The sequence below is a fragment of the Phascolarctos cinereus genome, unplaced genomic scaffold (assembly GCF_003287225.1).
Source record: "Phascolarctos cinereus isolate Bilbo 61053 unplaced genomic scaffold, phaCin_HiC Scaffold_3;HRSCAF=262, whole genome shotgun sequence".
NCBI classification, from domain to species: domain Eukaryota; kingdom Metazoa; phylum Chordata; class Mammalia; order Diprotodontia; family Phascolarctidae; genus Phascolarctos; species Phascolarctos cinereus.
Genome location: NW_027555736.1, coordinates 111,563,484 through 111,582,877, shown reverse-complemented (window position 1 = coordinate 111,582,877; position 19,394 = coordinate 111,563,484). Strand labels below are relative to the sequence as shown.

Sequence of the window (19,394 nt, the reverse complement as noted above, 5' to 3'; positions counted from 1 at the left end):
TATTTACATGCTGTCTCCCCCATTGGAATGTAAGCTCCTACAGGGCAGGGACTTTTTGCCTTCCTTTGTATCCCCCATGCTTAAGCACAGTTTGGCACATAGTAAGTGCCTAATAAAGTCTTGTTTGTTGTGAATTGACCATTTTGAACATCTCACCTTTCATGTTGACACTTCTTGTCCTGGAATGCTTTTGTACCAGAGAATGTCAGTTTCTGCTTACTATAAAGCCCAACAAGTAATTAGAAAGCTCCAGAATTTTAATTACCTTCATTGAATCCTGCACAGTTCAATTATCCTGTATTAAGTACCTACTTTGAATAAAACACTGGGAGTAGAAAGACAAAAATCAAACTAATTCTGCCCTCAAGAAGCTCAATTCCACTGCTGTCCTGGAGTGCTCCTCCAAATTGTAATCCAAATTTTTTTCCTTTGAATAGTGACCTTCCTAATGTTTCCTTATGCATTCCTTATCTTGTACTGATCTATGTGTATGTACAAATAGATATGTATTCATGTGTATGTATATATATCTATATCTATATCTATATATATATATGTAGACATATATATGAAGATACTCCACACAAGCTGTTTCCTCTTAGTATTTGTGAATATTACAGTATTAAGTATAAACAAAATCTAAAAGGTCAGGTTTAAATGCAGTATTTAGAATCTCACTTTTGTATCACAACAAATTAAACCCTTATAGCTACCTAATGGTTCGTTTTCTTCTTTTTTACAGACTTAACCAACATAATGAATACTGAATAATAAGGGAAACCACAAGAAGGTTACATGTTTGATTGTCTCGGGTTTGATATGAATCAACACATACTCATTGTTACCATCAGTAGAGTCCCAGTTTGTATGCACATTATTCACATTCCTCTCTGTTGTGTTTGCAAAAAAATAAGACATTTTAGTTTTTTCTAAGGGTTATCGATTCACTTTCTCATTTGGCTGCATGAAGTTGCCCTTAACCATGGACTGATGATGGTGATGAGGAAGATTTTTACACTGAGTTGTACATCTGGATGTGTTTTACCAATAGAAAGGGCAGTTCTTATCATCCTCCTCTTACTTCTACCCCACCCTCTCCCACCACTAAATTAAATTCAAATCAGCATTTTTACAAAAGAGCCCAACAGCATAAAGTTTAGGAATGATATTCCCCCTTCATAATGGAATTTGGGGATTAATTCGTAGAGATAGAATTGTAAATTACCACAAGGCCATTCTTTGTTAATTGATTGATTGAAAATGAAAGCAAAATTGTTCTTGACTTATGAGGCCACGTGCAGAACATTCAATAATGTTGTAAAATACCTATTTCTTATTAGAAATAGCTAGCTGAGAGCTAATACTTCTCAAAAAAATCACATTGTTACGTACACAAATTCACTTAGCTTCTCTGTGTGACGTTAGTAAAAGTCTTTTGTGTTCCTTTAGATTAAGGCAAGGACTTTTTTTCCAATACCAATACGACTTGAACTAATTACTCATGTATCAGATACCTTTCATTTTTAAGCCTGTTTATGATACAGCAGCCCTATGGGAAACCAAAACAAATCACTGACTTTAAAATACTGAAAAGGCTTAAAAAAAAAAGGAACTTAATTCTTCTCTTTTCTTTTGGAAATAGAGCTAGACTAGTTAATAATCATTCCAGAATCATTATGTGTACATTATTGTTGCAATTGTGATAATAGAAAATTTTATTTATTTTTATGCCAGCTAATATTGTGAGAACATATTTAGTCCGTTTGGTTTTTCAATCCTTGTTATGCTTGTCCTTGGAACATCTTTCGCGTATTCAAGGTTTGTAGTTGAAAAGTTTACTGTAAAAAAAAAATCAAAAACAAAAAAAATGTATTGTTTTTACAGAATAAATTTATTGGAATGTGTATTGGGAGTAAGAATTGAGGTTGCAAGCAACTAAGCTAGTGTCATTTGGCTTCATATATGTAATAATGTGAGGTATTAATGTAACTCAAGTATTAAAGCAAAATATTGTTAACAAGAAGTTGACAATAGAACTAAGTGCAGGTGAGGTTTTTTGTACATTTTCTGGGTAATAGAGTTATTAATTTACTTAAAACATATTCAGACTAGTTTTGAAAATACTGAAAAAAAAAATGGATGCATGACCTGCATGTGTAAGATATTACCACAGCAAATGCACTCTTAGTTTCATATATCTGTCACTACACATGTGCTCTGATTGGATCCTATTTTCTTTCGGTTTTCTTATCCTGCTTAAGAGGCTGGAGGGTGGTTCTGGAGGGGTGAGGAGAGTGGTTATGTAAAGAAGAGAGTTAAAGGAAGGAGAAATACCAATGGTAAATCAGGAACACAGTAGTGATGGTGGGGACTAGGAGGTATGATGTAATCATTAACCAGACACTCAAATGGAGATTCTTTACCATATTTTGGTCTAGATCCTTTTTCTCATTAATAAAAAATTGGACTTCTTCACTAGGCTCACATACACACTTTAGGAATACAAAACAGAAAAGATTTCAGAGGAAGTAGATGAGGAAGGTATCCCAAGTTTCTTTAAGAGCTTTTTATCACTTCCCACTTTTAATTAAGGTACATTAAAAATTAAAATCCATTAGAAATGTCACTTCATTATAGGATATGCTCACACTGAAACATAAATGTGGTATAGATAATAACTGTAATCAAAAATACAAACTTAAGAAATTTAAAAAGAAACAAAAGTGAATACTATGGACAACCTTCCACGTTGGGCAGAAATACATGGCATGTTTGCAATAAAAACTGAAGAGATTTTCTTTTCATGAGATAGGCCAAAACATTTTATTTCAATACCAATACACATTGAAATACAGCAGAAGAACTTCTCATTACAAACAGAAATGGAGACACTTCATAAAGGGAAGAAATTTAGCAAGTCCTTCTGGGGGTGATTTTTCCAAACAAAAACATCAACAAAAGCATTGTAAAGAGTATCTTTATAATTGAGAAAACACTGTTTAAAACAGCATTTTTTAAAAGGAAATGGTTTGCATTTCACATTGAGATTGGTATTACAAAATACAAGCCTGATTGTTAATTTTTCCCCCTCAAATATATGTTTGTTATGAGGAGACTCTCTTTCATCAGTGATAAATGTATACAGATCACTTTTGTTCCCAAGTAGGTTTATTTCTATGTTTCAGTGCAGTTCAGCATAGGTTCAGTTTCATACTAGTAACTGTTGATGTTTCAATAATTAAATTTGTGCAAATAAAATAATGAAATAATATAATCACTGAGTAGCAGGAAATGCCAAAAGTTTATTCACAAATTATTTAGAAAACATTTTTAAATCGCTCAGTTTAAACATTTTTCCTAGACAAATTAGTATTCCCTTTTCAAAAAAGAACAAATTTATCTGCAAATGTTATAGTACAATTTACACATACAGTGTAGAGCAATAAAATTATGTGTATTCTAATAATACACTTTGAGGGAGAGTTTAGATTAGTATTCCAGTTATAACAAAAAATGTGAAGTGGTTTTTACTCCTCTTTCTCATCTGTGTTTGTTTTCAAGAAAAACTCTGGTTTGTAGACACATCGATAGGCCAGCAACTGAGGAAGAATTCCATAAACTATGTTTAATACTAGGAATAACATTTTAGCCTCCTCAGGGACTCTGTAGACAAAAGGAGTTCTGGCATGAAGAGAAGCACCAATGTGGGAAAACTGAGCCTGTTGCACATAAAACAAAAATTGGTTAGCAGGAAGTTTGCTTTCAGATGAAGGCATAACTATGTAAAAATGGTTCAGTATTACTGTATACATGTGGCCCTTATAAGCAGTCTTACACTCAGACATCTCACTTTATAAAGGTTCATGGTCTTTAGAATTTCACTGAATTTGGGATCTTTCTTGATGTAACTGTCCAAATAAATTGTACCATCCTTGACACGGTTAGAGTGTGGCAGCTGTGTTTTTGAACCCATCCAATGCTCTATGCTAAACTCTACTAATGGCTTAATTATTCCCCATATTAGCATAAAATTTTAATTAAATCACAAGTTTTGCTATGGTGTACATTCTGGAGAGACTAAGTAGGCACTTAATTGTCATTCACCGATTAAATTTTCAGCAAAGATTCCAGAAAAAGGAAAGCTAAGTAAACGGATTCCCCCCCCCCACATAAATAGCTAATCAAAGATATAAGCAAGAGACGCAGAGGATCCTTGTTTTGTTTTGTCTACATCTTTACCTAGTCTTTCAAGCAACTCATTCATATTAATGAGCATATGTAGCAATTAACATTCTTATTATATTTACTTATTTATGTTTGCAACGTAAGGAATTTGGGAGCTTGTGTTTTACCCTAAGGTTGTTAAGGCAATAATTGGGAAAAACTAGCAGGAGTTCTTCCCAGTTTGGAAAATAGGAACACAGGCTATAAATTCAGGTAAAAGTATACCATTATGCCTATTAATCTGTTTTGCCAGAATGGCATGGATTATGGAAAAAAAGAAAAAGGAAGTGGGCTTGTCTTTGTTCTGTTGTGCACTTGACGCAGTGCATTTGAAATAAAAGGGAATTACTTGAACTTCCAATATATCATTCATGAACATGTCAGAAAAAAAATACATTAGAAAAATGTTTATTTTAATTAGGAAGTGAAATAATGAAACAAGAATAAGAAAAAATGATAAGATTATAATATCATTATTTTCTCAAAATATTTTGTTACACTTAACTTAGTTCTACTTCAATGTTTGCATTTTTGTAACCTGAGTGAAATTCAGCATATAAAAATTCATGAAGAAATTAAATAGTAACTTATGATTTCAAAATAAGAACAAGGTAAGCACAGATAACACGTTTTCTCCATAAAGCTTGCCCTGATAGGGCCAAAAAGTAATGGAAAAATCACTTTTAGCACAGAATTTTTTTTATTTTCAATTTCCATAAAGTAGCTTACACAAAACTTACTCTATTAATATAGCAAATATAACAGTATTAGCATCTGACTTTAGCACTAAAACTATCTTTGGATCTCAGTTTTCTTGTCTGTAAAATGGAGGGGTTGGACTAGATGCTCTTTTAAGTTCCCGATAGCTCTAAAATTCTACAACTATGAAATGGAAAAGTAGAAATGCTTATTTATCAGCCAACATATTTATTAGTTAGCATGTGACAAATATTTTAAGGAAATAAATTTTTACTGCTAGATTGGGTTTTTTTTTGTTATTGTTGTTACTGCTATTTTATGGAGACAAAAGTAAGTAGCATATGATATCATGAATTAATATTAGGTTATGGTCAAAATTAGCATATTTAAATAGTGACTCTCTTCACACAATAATTTCAAAGGCACTGAGAAGCCTACTGATCTCAAATATACCTCTCTGACTTGCTAGTCAATGCCTGAAATTTAACCGTAAGAGCTACATTGAAATCCTGAGAGGGTTGACATTTTAAGCTGTTATGGTAAATATACCTCAATTTCCTAAAAACTGGTTTTTCTAGGTGGGAGAGATCATGAGAACACTAGAGTTTCAAGGCTGGTGTCAGAGGGGGATGGTCTCCACTAAGAGTGAAAGACAAGTAAATGGTGGTGTTTCTAGAGACACCAAACTAAAATATTCAAGTTTAGTTCTATCTTTATAGACATTTTTCCATCTCACAAATAATGGAATTTGAAAAATAAAATTAGTAGGCAGGTTTTGAAAATATATGGAAAAAGAGGCAGCAGAGATATCATGCAATAGTGTTGAGATATGTAGGGAAACCTACAGAAACATTCTTTTCAGTTTTTCCCTGCACTGTTCAAATACAGCTAGTACCTCATTTTCATAAACACCAAATTCACAGCAACATACAAAACAGTTCATGTGTTTAGATTAGATTGTAAGCCATCTGGGCAGGTACTATGTCTAATGTTCTGTACAGCGCCTAGCGCATTGTTGGTGCTCAATAAATGTTAAATAATGCTTTGCAGTTGTCAAAATACAAAACCATTCTAAGAAATATTTGTAATCTTTTTTATACCTAAGTTAGTATGATTTTTCTAATTTACTTGACAGACCAAAAAGTATGAATTATGAACTTTCTAATCATAAATTTTCTTGTTAAAACAGAATAAGATCATCAGAGCAATTTAAGCAGTCTAGTTAATTAATACATTGTTAATGAACTGGTAACTAATAGATAGTCAGTGCAACCATATCCCACAATATATTGGTACCCTTCTGGAAGAGCCCAAGCCATATGGCTAAAGTAAAATTAGGAATTACTTGAAGTCCCATCCCAAATCTCTGAAGGGCTACAGGAATATACAGGCCACAGAGAAGCTTCAGTCTCAAGTCCAGGGGGCTTATTGACAGTTACAGAGATCTCTGACATATTTTAATTCTGTAAAAGGACTCTTATAAATATGGAATCAGGCAGACATTTTAACATCCCTAACAATTACAGGCAGCCCCTCACAGTGTAGCACTGAATTTGGAATCAGAAGCCCTGGCTTTAGATCCTGGTTCTACCATTTTCTGCCTTGTGACACTGGCCATATTATTTAACCTCACTGGGTGCCTCAGTTTCTTCACCTGTAAAAAGAAGGAGTTGACCTCTGGTCTTTTCCCCCCCTCTAATTGTTTAGTTACTTTATAGTTTGGCCTTTTTTTTTTCTTTTTCTTTTTGTACACTGGATAAAAGTTTGGAAGGAAAAAAATATAAATGAAGTTCTCAAAGCTTTGTCTTCTTCCAGTAGACAGCCTGGACCAGTGATCCTAAACGTCCACAGCTATTTCCAGACTACACAACTTCACAAGCTTTATACTCTATTTCAGTCTATAGGTCTGTCCAAAAACCACAGGCAAAAGGTGACATTACAATTCGGTGATTATACAGTTAATCTGATCCAATACAGGGCTTGCTTCTCATTGAGAATTTAAAATCTTGTTTATACTCAGTGAGTGGCAGATACTTCAATACATTTGAGTAGATGCACCTATTTCAGAGCCAGAAACAAGTTCTGTGTACTCAGTTAAAAATCCAACTCTTGATTATTGATGTTAAAAACAAATGAGCAAAAAAACCCAAAAAACCTTGTTTTTGTTTCTCCTGACCTTTTGCCCATTTGTCTGGTGAAAAAGAAAATCAAAAGGAAAGACTGAAATGACCACAATGCTAATGAAAAATTGGCTAATTTTTCCCCCCCTCCTTTTCTAGGTGGCATGGTAGATAGAATGCTGGGCCTGGAATCAGGTAGATGTGAGTTCAAATCTAGCCTCAGCTATTTTCTAGCTGTGTGACCTTGGCAAGCTACTTAGCCTGTCTGCCTCAGTTTCCTCATCTGTAAAATGGGGCTAATAATAACACTTACTTCCCAGAGTTATTGTGAGGATATAAAAATATAAAAAGTTTTCCAGATTTTAAAGCAGTATGTAAATGCTATCATTATTATTATCTTTAATATCTTTAATTAATATCTTTAAGCTTACCAGTTCCTTATTCAAGTATTCTTCCAACTTTCAGAAACACCATTTTACAAACAAACAAATAAATAAATAAATAAAAAAGACGAAGCACACTCCCCAAGTCCTTACCCTCAATTAATCTTACAATTATAGTAGCAACATCCTACATTAACTCTGTAGGCAAACAGTCATCCAAAATAATATTACGATACCGTTTTTAAAAATAAGATTAAAAAAATAAATAAAAATAAAAATAAATTAGATTGTGTCTGAATAGTCAGGGAAAATTCAAAGGATTTTTATTTGGGAAGAGGGAGGAAAGAGCTACATAAAATAATTAGGTTCCTGGGCCTGCTTCTACTTTGGTTAATAAAGTTGATTTGGCCATAGGATTGAGGGGAAATTAATAAATAGTACAACTACAGTGTTGTGAAATACGTGGGTAGATTAACTAGTCAACCTTAGGTACTCCACTAAAGTCATTGTACTTCTCTTTTCTAGTTTCTTTAATTTCCAAAGTAATCATGTGCACAGATTATTTTTACAGCTATCAAATTAATTAATTGACCTCATAGGTAGAATAAGGATTTTCATTATTTTCAAACCATATAACTAAAAATAAGACTGGTTCTTAGTCCAGATTGTGGCCAAAAGCACTGACTGCTTTTTAACAAATTTATCCAATTATCTAAGGAAAAAAAATTGGAATGACATTTTCACTGGAAAGCAACAGAAAATATATACTTTAGCTGATTTCTTAAAAATTACATAAATACCTATAAAATGATCCATTAGTCACCAAGCAGGCTGGAATGTTTATCAACCAGATTTGGAGAAACTTCACTCCTAAAGTAAGAAAATAGCTGTTTGTTTGGAATCCACAGTTATGAAAGTGAAAGGATTCCCTAAAATTATTGCCTAGAGTAATTTTTATCTTGATTTAATTTTTTGTTGGTTCAGGTTTTATTCAGTTTGTCCCAGGGTGGCTTTTTTCTCCTTACATTTCATAGTGATACCACTTTCTGTTACTATTTGGATATCAGTTCCCTATCCAACCCACATGTCAACCATCTGTCTATTCTAAATTCTAAAACACAGTTGTGCAAACTTTGGCCTAGTAAAGGTTGCCCTCTGGCATCTTTCTCATGCTTTCCTTTGCTCTAAATGTTACCACTCCTTCCAGCGTCTATGCTTCAGTTATAGGGATCTAGGTCAGTGATAATGTCCCAGTGAAAAGAAACACTTGTAAATTTCAACAAACATTTATTAAGCACCTACTATGTATAAGGCATCATGCTATGTGTTGAGGGAGAAAGAAATAGAAACCTTAAAGAGGAGGGAGGATTATAATTTAAACTTGAAAAGGTAATAATATACTGTACAGCCAGAGTAAGCAACAGGCAAAGATATAAAGATAACTCACATTTTAATATAAAAATAATCCATGGCCTACTTAACTTTCATCCTTTGATTATGCTCCATGGAAAAAGCCAAGTGGAACCACCATGCTAGAAAATGCTCTATAGCTTTTAGTTTTCTCAGGGACAAAAAATGGTTCTTTAAATTTGTACTCAACTAAAAACCTTGAATTTATTTAAAGAATTATTTTCTATGTGGCTAGTCTTGGAATTTCCAAATGAAAAGACTTGAAAAGGTGCCTGTAACATAGAATCACACTATGTACTACATCAGGTTTTTGAACACTTGATGAAAGTTATTGGGACAGCTAAGTGGCCCAGTGGATAGAATCAGGAGATCCTGAGTTCAAATCCAGCCCCAGACACATAATATTTCCTCTGGGCAAGTCATTTAACCCCAATTGCCTCACCAAAAAAAAAAAAATTTATCATGCCCTCTTCCCTAAGTCTTCTATAATCAACCATCTCTAGAGTTCCTTCAACTTCCTCTTATATGATACGAACTCAATGTCCTTGGTATCAATATGCTGGTTATATTGACGTATATTACATATGATATACATTATATATAATTCACATTCATTCATTCATTCATTTATACTGGTTGTTCTCTAGATACTTTTCAGCTTTTCAGCGTTCTTCAGTGCCCAGGACTGAACCCAGTACTCCAGATCTGTTCTTATCACACCAGAGTGCAAACGAACCAGCCCCACCTACTTAGCCTTGGCCACTATTCCTTTCTTAACTGAAGGCCAAGATCAAGTCAACATGCCTGTCTCTTATATCATGCCATCAACTCACCTAAAGTGTGCAGAATTTGGGTAAAAGCTTGCTATCCTCTTGTAGGCCAAGTGCTGTCTCTCCCATCTGGTACTTGTAATGTTGACCTTTAAAATCCAGTTATAAGGCTTTATGTTTATCCACATTTTCTTTTGCCTTTGGATTTTCCCCACTGTCCTTCCTGTCAAGGTCTTTCTGAATTTTGACTCTTGTGATTCAATATGTGAGCTAAACTTCCCAACACTGTGTCCTCGGGAAATTTGATAAGTGTACCATGCATGACATCACTGAAGTCGCTGATAAAAATGATGCATGACGCAGGGCCAAGCACTGATGCCTGGGGCACTTCCACATTGCCATGGAAAATATTAATAACTACCTTTTGGTTACAGACATTCAACCAGTTCTGATGTCACTGAACTTTACTATTTTGTCTAGCAAATGTATCACCTTTGTTGACCACAGTCATAAGAGAAGAGGTTCTGCCAAATGTTTAACTAAAATCTAGGTAAATTATATATATACATTCACTTAGTCTAGCTATTCTGTAAAAAAGCAATTGAAACTAGGCTGTTCTTGATAAAGTCATACTGGCTCTTTGTGATTACCTTTTCTAAATCTTCACTAACCATTCTTTTCCTGTCACTTACTGGCTGTGTGCCCCTAGGCGAGTCAGTTAACTGCTGTCTGCCTCGGTTTCTTCAACTGTAAAATGGGGATAATAACAGTACCTCTCTCAAAGGGTTGTTGTGAGATAATATTTGCAAAGTACTTAGCATATCCCTGGCATTTAGTGGGTGCTATACAAATGTTTATTTCCTTCCCTTCCCCTTTTAATAATCTATCTAAGAATTTCTGTCAGAAATCAAAAATCAAGCTCATTGGTCTAAGTTTGTAGACTTCACTTTCTTGTAACTCTTCCCCACCCCCACTCCAAATTCTTTTAATTTGGCTCATCCACCTTTCTCTGAAACCACAGTGTACTTTCTAATCTCAGTGGTCTTTCAATTATTAGCGACTGGCTCATTCAGTAATCACATCGCCAGTTCTTCAGGACCTGAGAATGTAGTTCACCTGGACATGATTTGAATTCATTTAAAGGTAGCTTGGTGTTGTCTTACAATCACCTTATTTGGTTCAAAATATTGACTCCCTACTAGCCATTTTTGTTCTGTCCTTTCCAATCTAACAATAATATTCTTTGGCAGAGAAAACAAGAAAATTAATTGATTGATCAACTTTGCAACCTCTCTATTGACAGTTGTCTTCCTCCCATTCCCAATGAGTAGCAGGTTATCTCTTCTTTGATTCTCTTTTCCCCAGGTTAGCCAACAAAACTTTCTATCCTTAGCTTTTCCTCACTAACTTCAGTTCATTCTAAATCTTAACACCCTCCACACCATTCTTAAATGATAACATCATATGTTTATATTCATTCTTTGCTACCTAACCTTTCTTCTATCTACTATATGTGATTTTTAAAAAATAAACATTGGTTGTTGAGTCTAATATGCATTTAAAAATTTTTAAAAACAAAAAAAACCACCTTTTCCTCTTCATTGATACTGTTTCTCTTTGTTCTCAGAATTTCATTCCTGAGAATTTTCCTACCCTTTTTGGGCTGACAACCCATATAGAACTTTTGTCTATGGGGTCATGAGGTTCTACTAGTCCTTCAAAATCTGCTGTTATAAAATCTAGAGCACATGTGAGATTATTCCATTTAACTTCTTTTTCTCTCTCTGGAGTTCTAAAATAGAATAGTCATTCTTCTCCTCATTTCTACCCCAGCAACCAGTTCAGTTAGTGAGAATTAGATCTCAATTAGAATTTCCCCTTTTGGACTCACTCTTCCACAATTAAAAGGATGAACCTGGCAGTAAAACATGTCAGAAAATGATGAGTTGCTCTGCTTTTGGTTGAGACAACTAGAGCAGATTCCAGATAATTCAAGTCTCTCATCACTATTTTATCATGCCTGCAATCTTTTTCCCAAACTCTTGATCTACTTCTGCTGTCTGTTCAAGTGGACTATAGTTAGGACCCAATGAAAATCTTACTTCTATTGCACCTCCACTAATCTTCACCTAAATGTCCTCTACCATGTCTCCCTCCTCCCCCAACTTCCATTCCTGGATTTCCTCAATATATCATCATTATACAATGATATTCTCCACCACCACCACCACCCCCCAAAAAAACCAATTTCACCTGATTTTTTCTTTTTAATTAGCTTTACCCTTTCAGTGCTATATTATAATTAATTTCAGTGATACCCATAAGGTCAAACTTGCCTTTTAAGATCTCTATTAAATCTTGTTACTCATATTTGGTGAACTCGTGCATAAATATCTGAGGGTGTAGATTTGATTGCTGGTCCATTTTTTAATTTTGTCTCCTGTGGAATAGGTGTTTTGTTCAGTCATTTTTCAATCATGTCAAACTCTTCATGACTCCATTTGGAGTTTTCTTGGTAAAGATACTAGAGTGGTTTGCCATTTCCTGATCCAAAGGGTGACTCCCAATAGTGAAACAGATGACTCTACTACTATTCTTCTGACTATGGGTAGATATACATAAGCAACTTTCTCTTTCTTCCTTCCTTTTCAGTTTAAACCTTTTTTTTTTTGCTTCAAACTGATTTGCAAGATTCCAAACACGAATATTTCTATCCAGTCTTTGTCAGCCACACTTCATCCCTGACCAGTACCTTTCAATCCTATATTTTAAGCCACAATAACCCAAGTGGTGGTCTAATCTTTAAAATTTATTTTAAGTATTTAAACCTTGGTTTCTGTTTAATTTTTCCAACTTCAGGATAAAACAAAATAAGTGGAGATAAATCTAATGAAGGGATGGTCCTTTTTCTATGGTAATATTAGTGATCTGCCAAAGCCAACTTATTTCTGGATGATGGATGATAGTAGATCAGATAAAACTAATCACTGGCTAAACATTAACTTCTTCAGTAAGCACGTTTACTAACTGATATTTTCTTTTATGAAACTGGCACTTATTTGGCTCTTTTCCTTACTTTTAAATAGTGTTCTAGTCTTCCTTGTTCAGCGTTTAGATAGCTGAACAAGTCTATGAGGTAGACCAAATGCCCATTAGATTGAGAAAAGTTCTCATATGTAATTCAAGGGAGAAAGATTTCCTTGTCTAGGGTAAAATATTTCATGTAGTTATTTGTATATCCTGTAGAAATCCAGTGAATACTACAGTCATGAAAATCTCTATATCAGTGGCAGTGGGGCCACCACATTTGAACATCACAGCCCTCAATATGCCATATGAAGAAGGAGAAATGGTACTAAAGAAACCAAAGATGGTGAAAGCAGCTGAATTTTACCAGCTATAAAACAGATGTAGTCCATGTAAATACAAGAGTAGTCCATGCTGGAAGCAAACCAACTGTGAAGGCATTAAGAGATTTCTTCTCCAAGTATCTAAAAGAAGGGAGGATATCAATAGTCTGGAAACTATGTTGGACCCTATTATTACTAAAAATAAGAAAAAAAGATGAACAATAAAAGTTGATAACTGGAGGTCTACGAATTACTGCCAACCTGTATACCTACTTTCCATCTCTATAAAATGTTCATCTATGCCCATCAAAACCATCCCCTATAAGAAAACAGGTAAGACTTTAACTACAATATTCTAAAGACAACCATATCTTTTAAAGTCACAACTGACTTAACGGTGTAGAGAGTGTAAAATTACACCACATTTACTGTTTATTAACAACATCGCCAGGTGTGTCGCATGCACATGTCAGAGTCATTTAAGTAATCTGAAAGATAAAACGGTGATGACTGTGCTTGAAGATCTCCAGTTATCAAAATCAAGTGAGGCATAAGCCAGGCAGATAATTATACTAGCCAAAAGTGTCTGCTAAAGTCTTGCAGGATAATCAGTGCAGAATCCATTTAAATAGTGAAGCCCTCTAGATGCTTCTGTTTGGGAAAACATTGTGCTGATTACATCAAACCCCAGAATATGAGATACATAGAACCCAACTGCATAAAGAATGCATGCTGTTCAGAGTATGATATGCACCTCATTGATCTGCACAATTCATAGATATAGGTTCAGCAACACATATAACTGAGACAGACACAGGGAGCCTGAACTGAACCCAGAGGAGCAGAGCAGGCAGGTTTGGTTTTGGGGAATTACACTGGTGGTAGGCAGGAACATGGTGGGCATGACGAGGCTAGGATATTTTACCAGTGAAGGACATCATCAGAGACATATGACCAGAAAAGGAGGTGGGCATGTCATGCAGCAAGACCAAAAGATAATCAGTGGATGGGGTATGTGCTCCCATTAGTCATTTTAAGAGATCTAAAGGCCTCTAGAATGTTAAGTGTACTTCTAATTCAGGTTCTACAGGAGGTCCTGGAAAAGAGTCATAAAGGAAGAGAAGGAATGGATAGGTTATGATCTGTACCCTTGGAGGAAGTATCCATATCATTAGGTTCACAGAGCTATCAAAGTATATATGCTTTCCACTTTTTAAAAAAGGCACTCAGAAGCAGTTATTACTATATTCAAAAATGCAGAATGTCTAGGCAAAAAACAAACTATGGAATAATAAAGAATATTGTTTTTTCTAAAGATTCCAAAAGACTTCATATTTTGCTTTATAATTTTTGAAATTAGGAAGTTGTATGTACAACATTATACCTATAACATTGTATAAAAGCACTTTGTATTGTACATACATTGGCAGCCTCAATTTATAAATAATGAACTAAGACACAAGTATGCATTATGCCCAGATTCACAGAATATCTGGTGAAGCCAAAAACAAAACCCAGATATCTCCGTTCTAGAGCTCTTTTTTTTAATGGCAATTCAGAAAAGGAAACAGGTTCACAGGAGCCTTTATTGTTTGACACTTGCCAGCATCATTCACTACTCCAAATAGATTTTCTATCAAATTATATGCCACGGCTTTGATTTGATTCTGTAACACTGAACTATCTTACAGCATACCTGAATTGATTTGTCTAGCATGTCTCATCGTTTAAAGGAGGCATTGAATAAATGTTTGTCAGAGCTCTGTTGAACTAATCTTTGACACACCATAGCAACACTGAGGAAGCTAAAATAAATGAGAGGATATAAAGTTGTCTGAAAGCATCCAACAAATATATTAATAATGTCCTCTAACCAGTCAAGTCTTAGTCCATTTACCAAACTGCCAGAGAGAAAAAAAGGACAAAGATAACTACTACAGTGGTATAGCAGCCAGTTGCTGATAGGATATGATTTCAGGGCACTGGGAAAGTACCCCTGCTAAAATAGTGACTTGATACTGGAAATTCCATAATTAGCAATTCCCTCTATGGTCCTCAGTTAAAATTCAAATACCTCCAGGAGAAGCTACACATGAAGCACTTTATACTAAATAAGAATACAATGATTGGCTCTTTCTGAAAACAGGTTTTGATGAAGAAAGTGTAGAGGAGTGCTCTGTGCTCTCGGGTGGGGAGAAAGAAGAATCAGAAAGGAAGGAATACGCCAAGAATAGAGGATAATTGTCCCAAAAGGAGAGGTTGAGGAGCCGAAGATAAACTTAACTGACTTTACAACATTGCCCAGGGTGAGGCCTGGCAGAGATATTGGAAAATCTGTGTTTAGAGAGAGAAAGTTTTTTTTTAATCCCTTCTATATCGAAATGCCGGTTATTCTTTTCCTTGTTTTTAATCAAAACAAAAAAACCCTTCCCTTGTTCACCTTAAGGAAAGGAACACTTTCCTGATATAAGGAATTACTTTAAAAAATAATTATAACTATTTGCCAAAAAGAGAGAAAAACACATGTTGAGAACTCAACATTCTAGCCATACCTATGAACCTGTTTCTTTACAGTTTCTCCTCGGGTATTTAGTACTTGAAAATAAATTAAGAGACTTTCAAGCCTACTTTAAGTTGAAAAAGTATGAGGTTGTTTTAACTTTGTTTTAAGGTTCTGACTTATAGCTGTCCAGTAATAGAATGAATATACTATGAGAAGTAGTGAATTCCCAGCATGAGGAATGTGCACAATGACTCCCTGTCAGGGACCTCCTAAAGGGAATTTTCTTGCATTAAACAGGAAGTTGGAATATATAACCTATAAGATCCATTCCATGCAAAGATTTAATGATATGCCCAAAAGAATACAGGATTGTTTCTATTTCTACTTAACTTTTTACCATAGCTTACTGACATATAATGATATCATAGGAATGTGTGATCCATAGTGCTATCTCTCTGTTACAAAATCATCCATTATCATCCTCTTTAACTGCCTTAGAGAAAAGACAAATCTTTGCTCTAGCACTTATGGCCAAAGATTTTGTTTCTGAGAGGTTTTTTGGTTTGTTTAGGTTTGTTGTTTTTTAGAATAGTTCTTTATTTTTAGACACACTAAAACAAAAGCATAGAGTGGAGTTAGAGAGAGGAAGTTAGTGAAAGAAAAGGGTTTTTTTTAAATGTTACATATCTGTTTACAAAAATAGTTGTATTTTTGCAACTCTAAGAAGAAATTACAGGGGGAAATAAACTTCAGGTAGTGGAATGTTCCCTGCATTCAAATCATGGTTGCTCAGAAACACCTCTCCTGGGGATTCACCCCAAACTTGCTTCCTTAGATGCTTCTAAACCCTCAAGAAATCCAAAAAACAAACAGACAAACAAAAACTAAGTCTCCTATGGTTATTTTGAAAGGTTTTGACAGGTATGCTATAATTGTAAATTACCACATCAGCCAGAAATACAATTTATTAAGTTCATCGTGTTGTAAATTACTGTATCAGCTAGAAATACAATTTATTAAATTCAACCTCCAAGTAATGTAGTATTCTTGATGTGATCAAACTTGGGTCCAAAATAAAGGTCTAAAAAAATCCATCTGAGATAAAGTAAGAGGAAAGCCTGTCCTTCAGCCCTTATAAACACAGATTTATAATAAATAGCGCAAGTTCTCAAAAAACAGACTATGGCCCTCAAGAAAATTATTTTGGCATTTATACAGATGAAACCTTCTGACAGAGCTGAGAATTAACATGAAAGTTGCAAAAATGTAACATTGCTGGTTGCAGAAGCCCTAATGAATGTTCTGGGATTAAATTTGTTAATACTATTTTTTGAAAACCCAAAGCCACACACTGATTACAAATACCTAAAAAACTATGCATATATTCAACCAAACATTGAAAAGTTAATTTGAAGTGATAATAATTGAGTTCAATTTTCATTCTGTTCTACTTACTATAAAGTGACTGACTGACAAGTATAATAAAATTATAATAAAAGTAACAGTTCTGGGTAAAAAAAAATGACTCAGCTTGGCCAAAAGTCACCACAAAGTCTTTGAAAAGTAGGTGGTATGCTGTTACCTTTTCACAAGTATAGGCACAAATGGTTTAATCTTTCATGAATTAATTTCTGATTAACTTAATGCCTAAAACCCGGATCATGCTTGAACTCTCCTGAAGTTGTAAGCTAAGCACCTTTGGCAACAATATTAAATCAAACTGCAGGAGCGCTGAAGTGACAGAGGACACTAGAAGCTTCATTAATTCAGCATTTGTGACTCACGTTTTAACTTGTACAATCAAGACACAGCTAAGATCTTAAGAATTTTGCTTGCTGCTCTAAAAAATATCCTGTTTTGATTCAATAACCCTGCAAATCCCAGGATACTGTTTGTTGCCATCATTGCTACTAATGTTAACTAAATCCATATAACTTTTACTTGTACCTGCTTCTCAAGTTTGCTTGGTTGAAAAGAGAAAAATTAATGAACAAATTAGCATACAAATCAGTTACCTACTGGTGGAAAAGACCCAGTTTTGTTTTGCTATTTACAAACCATACTTACTTTGAAAAATCATTCATATATGCCTATTTATTGTAAAATGCAGGAGAGATCTATTTGTTTAATTTAAGGACCACTGGTTCTGTTTTGCCCATAAGTGGAAGGGGTTCATTATAATGTATCCTGTGGAGAACAGATATGTAGTTGTAAACTGTAAATAATGAGAAATGTTAGTACAGTGTGGGGAGAGTATAAATAATCCAATCTGGACAGACAGTGTGAAAATTATCATCCTACAGCAGAATACCCATCTCAAAAACCACACCTTCTTTCTAACATAACCAAAGGCCTAAAATCATTAGTATAATTATAAATTATGTGTTCTCATTTAAAACTTGAGCTACTTTGGCAGTCACTGGTGGATCTCTCTAGTTTTACTACTGAGACTTCAAAATATGACAAAAAACACTTCGTTACAAAGTGGGGGAAACCCCAATGTCCCACACGTGACTTTATATTTAAATGAGAAAGAATGAGACCAATAATAATCTGAGCCACAGCTTATCTAGGGCTTTAAATCAGGGGAAGAATTTCCCAAGAAATTAGATTTTTAAGCCCTTTTCTATGGGCATAGGGAAATGGGACTGAGAGATCCTTCTCTGGTGAAAAGTAGAAAAAGGGTCTTTTTTAAGCACTAGTTAAGAAAATACTTTAGGGCAGCTAGGTATTGAAGTGGGTAGAGTGCCAGGCCCAGAGTCAAAAGACTCCTCTGCATGAGTTCAAATCCAGTCTCAGACACTTACTAGCTGTATGACCCCAGACAAATCACATAACCCTGTTTGCCTCAGTTTGCCCATCTCTAAAATGAGCTGAAAAAGGAAATGGCAAACCACTCCAGTATCTTTGCCAAGAAAACCCCAAATGGAGTCACGAAGACTCAACAACAACTCAAAAGAAAGCACTGACCTTAGGATGTAATTTTTATCCATTCAACATTAATACCTAGAACATCGGAAAATGTTTTCATTGAGCAAATATTGTTAATACCTGAGCTAGTCCTCCAGCATGAATGAGTGTTATGTCAGGCATCCAAGAACATCCAGGAACCGTAAGGCCATACAGTGCAATCACAAAGAATGGAACTGAATAAAACATATATGCCAGCATCTATATTAAAACACAAACACAGTTGTATTACTACTCACACAGCAGTATGGAAAAACACTGCCCTTGTCATCTGGAGAGATAAATACTTGACTAATCCTGATTTAAAAAGTACAGAATACTATGCTGTTGAATACTATTATATATTTCTGCTACATAACAACATTTTACCATTTTTTAACTGAAAATTACATGAATACCTCTTTTAGGTTTCGTTAACTACATCACCTGAAGTTTGGGATAAGCAGCAGGATCTCTTATATAGGGTTCTTGAAACTGTATGTATAGTCGGCAGAGCTCAGCAGGGCAATCCAAAGCAATCTATAGGCAGAAATGATTTTATTATTAAAGGCATAATTCTGTCCCACTAGTCAAAGTACTGCTGGTTAAGCTAAATTTATTGTGTTTAAGTCATAAACGACTCAGCCATTATAAGAAACTTGGAACTCACAGATACTCAATAGCAAGGAATGAAAAAAGAAAATCTTCTATAAAGATACATTTGAATTTATTCTAAGGAGAGTATAAGTATGTTAATGGCTGAGTGGGAAATGAAACAACACTTAGCTTCCAAAAGTCTTTTTAAAATACTGCCAAGCCAAAGCATACATTACAAAAAAAAAAAAACAAACACCAAAAAAAACCCCTCCTTTTGTGTGTAGAGACCACAGTTAGAACTCAGTTTGAACAATTCTCTGAGCAAGATCAATTAATCAATAAACATTTATTAAGCACTTACTAAGTGCCAGGCACCTGTGCTAAGCACT

General features: G+C 34.6%; 2 protein-coding genes across 5 annotated transcripts in view; one reads left to right on the top strand and one right to left on the bottom strand.

The window, feature by feature from the left end:
* The window catches only part of HDGFL3 (HDGF like 3), an 86,591-nt gene extending 82,655 nt beyond the window's left edge, over positions 1 to 3,936 (top strand). The window contains exon 6 of the mRNA XM_020966245.2: positions 743 to 3,936. Within this exon, the coding sequence (XP_020821904.1) occupies positions 743 to 748 (6 nt within the window). The 3' untranslated portion in view covers positions 749 to 3,936. The remainder of the gene's footprint in view (positions 1 to 742) is intronic.
* Positions 1,753 to 19,394, bottom strand: part of TM6SF1 (transmembrane 6 superfamily member 1) — a 40,889-nt gene continuing 23,247 nt past the window's right edge. For 2 of the 4 annotated variants that reach the window (XM_020966224.2, XM_078151111.1), the window contains 3 exons: positions 18,856 to 18,948; positions 18,511 to 18,630; positions 3,283 to 3,719 (listed from right to left, as the gene is read on the bottom strand). In XM_020966224.2, the coding sequence (XP_020821883.1) occupies positions 3,528 to 3,719; positions 18,511 to 18,630; positions 18,856 to 18,948 (405 nt within the window). In that variant the 3' untranslated portion in view covers positions 3,283 to 3,527. Of the gene's footprint in view, positions 1,839 to 3,282; positions 3,720 to 8,226; positions 9,756 to 18,510; positions 18,631 to 18,855; positions 18,949 to 19,394 lie in introns of those variants that run through there. The other 2 variants (XR_013485284.1, XM_020966234.2) reach the window with 2 other exon arrangements.